We start from the raw sequence: 4,195 nt of genomic DNA on the forward strand, positions 1-4,195 counted from the left end.
AAAGCTTTTGATTCCTGTAGAACAGTGAAACATGTGAGGCTCCTACAACACACTCGAACGGCTGCGGCGTGACTGACGGGAACGGAGGAACAGCGTTCAGGTTCCCTCACACGCACAACACAGGTTTATATACACACACACACACAAGTCTGATGATACACATACACACACACCATGGCAATATGTTGCCAGAAAATAAACAAAGAGTGTAATAAATCTGTTAGAATCATAACCATATCGTTCAGTATAAAAATGCATCAACATTATGTCAAAAATATCGTAATCATGTAATAATCGCCATATTCACATGCGCAAGTGCGTAATGAAGCTTCATTAAGCTTTCTTAATTAAAATATAAATGATGTCTAGCATCTTGCAGACTTATTATAGATAGATTTTCTATAAGCCCATATTTCTAACAGTGTTCATTCCACGGTTATATAATAATAATAATAATAATAATAATAATAATAATAATAAATAAAATATACGAATGCATTAATGATTAGTCTGAAAAAGGATAACACCATTTAATATTACAAATAAACAGAAATACAAAAATTTGTATTTGCTTCCTCAAAGAAAACTGAATGCAAACCGTTTCCTTGCAAAGTTGCTGAAACTTTTTTTTGCACTAATTAAAATGAAGCTGTAAGAAGCAAATAAAGAAAGGAAAAGAGGACGAGAAAGAAAGTTTCAATCGAAATGGGAAAAATAGTGGATTTATCGAAGTTAGCTTGTTTTTTTTGTTGTTGTTGTTGTTGTTGTTTTAACGTAAGGTCACCTTCGGTGTTGACCCAGTGATTATATTTGACGTCAAACCGAGCCATCATGAAAAAAAACAAGAAGTCTTTGTTAATTTAAAAATGATTCGCTTTTGTTGTGAGGAAAAGCTTTCCTAGTGACTGAGGTGATGTCACTTGTACGTCTTTAGTGTTTATCTTTAACCTGGAAAGATTCACATAGTGTACATTTAAGGTTCAAGTAAAGGTACAAGAGTGGAGCTTAAGGTGTAAAAATGCACTATAAATCATTTATAGCATGTAAAATATCCGCGTGCCAGCTACAGGGATAAGGAAAGAGACAGTTTAGTACTATTTTCCTGATGATTTAGAGTTTCTTTATTCCTTAAAACAAACCTGGAGTTGTTGTGTTTTTGACTTTTTCCTTCCTAACCTCACCGAGCGTTAGCATCTGCAGTATTTCTCACCTGATATAATGATATCTAGCATAATATTGATTCGGTTTTGTTTTGTGTGTTTAAGCTAAACCAGATCAGTGACTTGATGACGTGATAATATTTAATTATTGCACTTTATGAACTGTATTAACTCGAATCTACGAGGGGAAAATAAACCAAATCACTCCGGTGGTAATCAGGTATCCTTCCGCGTGGCTTGGTAATGCGCAAGAGTTAAAAAATAAATACATAAATAAATAAAAACGGTGTGTTTTTCTACAGAGAAACCTTTATATGTAGAAAACCGCAAAGGCTAAACATTTACAAAGGAGAAGAAGTGAGTGTAGAGCTAAAGAAAATCAGGGAAAAGTGGAAAGGAAGCGGCGGACCGGAAGCTGCAGTGAGGCATTTGGGCGCGAAGCGGCGCCTTGTGGACGACATCAACATGTCAACGATGCTCATTTTCCACATTTCAGGTCAGTTTTTTAACAGTGAGTAGAGCTAATATCCAATATTGCTTTGCATTTCAGCGTCTTCCCTCTGAATTATTCGTTGGTGAAAAAGAAAATGTACGTGTTTGTGTACATTCTCCATCAGCGCGTGCTGACGCTTCAGTCAGCTAGCAACGGCTAACGGTTATTTCTTGTGCTTGGAAAGCAAAGAATAAAGAAACTACGAAACAAAGATTAAACAAAAGACAATATTAGGAATGGTAGCAGTGTAAACAATTATATTAAACCTGAAAAGTTTACGAGAGTAAGGCTATGTCAGCTAATGAAGCTGGAGACGGTTAGCATCGACATCCTCTCAGAGATTTATTTACACTAGGGTGTGTGAGCTTTTAGTAAACGATTAATTCACTTTTAAAAGCAATAACTGCTTTCAGTCACTGAACACATTGCTCTTTAAAATCGAAAGTAATCACTCAAAAACTTATAATAATTATAATATAAAAATTGAACCGTTATCTTTCAATACACGCCACAATGAGACTTGTATGCAAATGACATGCAAATGATATGCAAATTACAGGTGATATGGAGTATATTTCTGCAGCCGTTCGTCTATAAACGAGGGTCCGAATAGCTGTCCGGTGTTTAATTAACACTGAGAGAGGTCAACACTGAGAAAGTGCCAAGTAAAAAAGTGCAGTTTATTCAACACTGCGTTAATGCAACAAAAACAATGCACTTGAGCTAACTATATAACTGTAAAACTCCGGCATATTAAATACACAGCCAGCGGGAATAGAACTGCAGGATCGTTAACATGTTTACAAAACAAACAAACAAACAAACAAACAGTGTGCAAATGAATCAGAGTCATAATCTATAATGAATCTGATCTATAATGAATTATCAATTAACACACACACACACACACAGTCCAGGTTCTTACCTCGCATAGTGGTGGCGACTCGCTCCCGGACGCGGCAGGCATGAAGAAATACACACTCTCACACACACACACACACTCACACACTCTCACACACACTCAAACGAGGGAAAAAGAAAGAAGTAACAACAGAAAGAAAGACAAAAAAAACACAGATCCTCGGATGTAAAGTTTTCGCCTGGTGTCACTGGCCGTGGAATAGAAACATTTTCCCACACACACACACACTCACACACACACACACACACTGCAGCAGTCACAGCGAGCATGCGGCGTTTCACATGACACCTGCGGCCGGGAGGTTTTCACCGCGCCGGGCGCGAGGCACCACGCGAACGCGCCGCTGATTGGACCGGCGCTCACGTCCCCGCCCACTCTCGGATGAACACTAAGCCCCGCCCACCACCCCGTTCCCTTTGGTGAATTACTTCCGCAAACTGCGTTCCAAGTGAATGCACAACACTTTGTTTATTTTTGTCGTTTTATTCCATTTTCTTTGTCATTTTTTCTCAGTCCTTTTCTTTCTTTATTTTTTTTTTTTACTACATGTATGTTTCTCATAAAGAATTTTGCTTTTTAGATGTTTTTTTTTCAGATGTGTTGTCATTAAAATAAATAGAAAATGAAGTAACGGGGATGACGTCATACAAATAAAATTGTAATTTTATATATATATATATATATATATATATATATATATATATATATATATATATATAAAGTATATAAGTATTCTGGGAGAATGTTCCTAAGTCGGATTCGTCCGTAATTCCGACAAAGTGAGTCTTATACACCTTTAACACAAATACGGTGTAAATCAACAATTCATGTTATAAGAACAAGTGACGTCTACCATATTTACGTCTCGGCCCATCTTTCACTTTTGAAAGTAATTGAGAGATTATCTGTGCTCCCTATTAGTCCCCTCCACATGACCACTGCTTTTGTGCTGCCATGTGCTAAGTCATAAGTTGCTAAATCAAAAGTAGTATTTAAAAACAACAACAACAAAAAAAAACTAGTAGTTGTCTAAAGATATTTGGATTATTTTAACCCTATTCATTGTGGTTGTATATGCCATTATGATGGAATGATATTATTAAAATACCAATAATTATGTTGTCATATTTATATTCTGTTTATTTCATATTGTTGTATTTTTATCATAGTGTTCTCTTTTCCCATAGACATTGATTAAGTCCATAAATTCATTCCGGCATGCAAGAAAGGTATCTTCCGTCCCCTCTTCATGCAGTTCAAAGTGCAACAACATGCTTATAATGTGATTACATCACTGTTTGCTCAGACTGATAAAGAATGTTGACTGTGCATCATTTTTCATTTTTAAAACCTGTTTCGAATAAATAAGTTAACTCAGTGCCAGGAATGTATCAGTGCATTTAAATGGAAAAGAGCTAGGCTAAACGGTAGTTTCTGACACGACACCCTTCTATAAACAGAGACTGATCCACAGGGTGCTGGACATCCGTACTACAAGCATCTCTCTGTTTTAGGCGTTCAGCTCAGTGCTGCTGCTACCTGGACATTACCTCATACCTCCGCCAGGCTCTACAATGTTAACATCACCTATCCGAGTATGATGATCATTTCTGAGCACCT

General features: G+C 36.8%; 1 protein-coding gene across 1 annotated transcript in view; it reads right to left on the reverse strand.

Annotated features, from left to right (window-relative positions):
* The window catches only part of rorb (RAR-related orphan receptor B), a 27,932-nt gene extending 25,054 nt beyond the window's left edge, over positions 1-2,878 (reverse strand). The window contains exon 1 of the mRNA XM_058375189.1: positions 2,579-2,878. Coding sequence (XP_058231172.1) covers positions 2,579-2,585 — 7 coding nt within the window. The 5' untranslated portion in view covers positions 2,586-2,878. The remainder of the gene's footprint in view (positions 1-2,578) is intronic.
* Positions 2,879-4,195: the final 1,317 nt, after the last annotated feature.

This window comes from Hemibagrus wyckioides, linkage group LG22, assembly GCF_019097595.1.
Source record: "Hemibagrus wyckioides isolate EC202008001 linkage group LG22, SWU_Hwy_1.0, whole genome shotgun sequence".
NCBI classification, from domain to species: Eukaryota; Metazoa; Chordata; class Actinopteri; order Siluriformes; family Bagridae; genus Hemibagrus; species Hemibagrus wyckioides.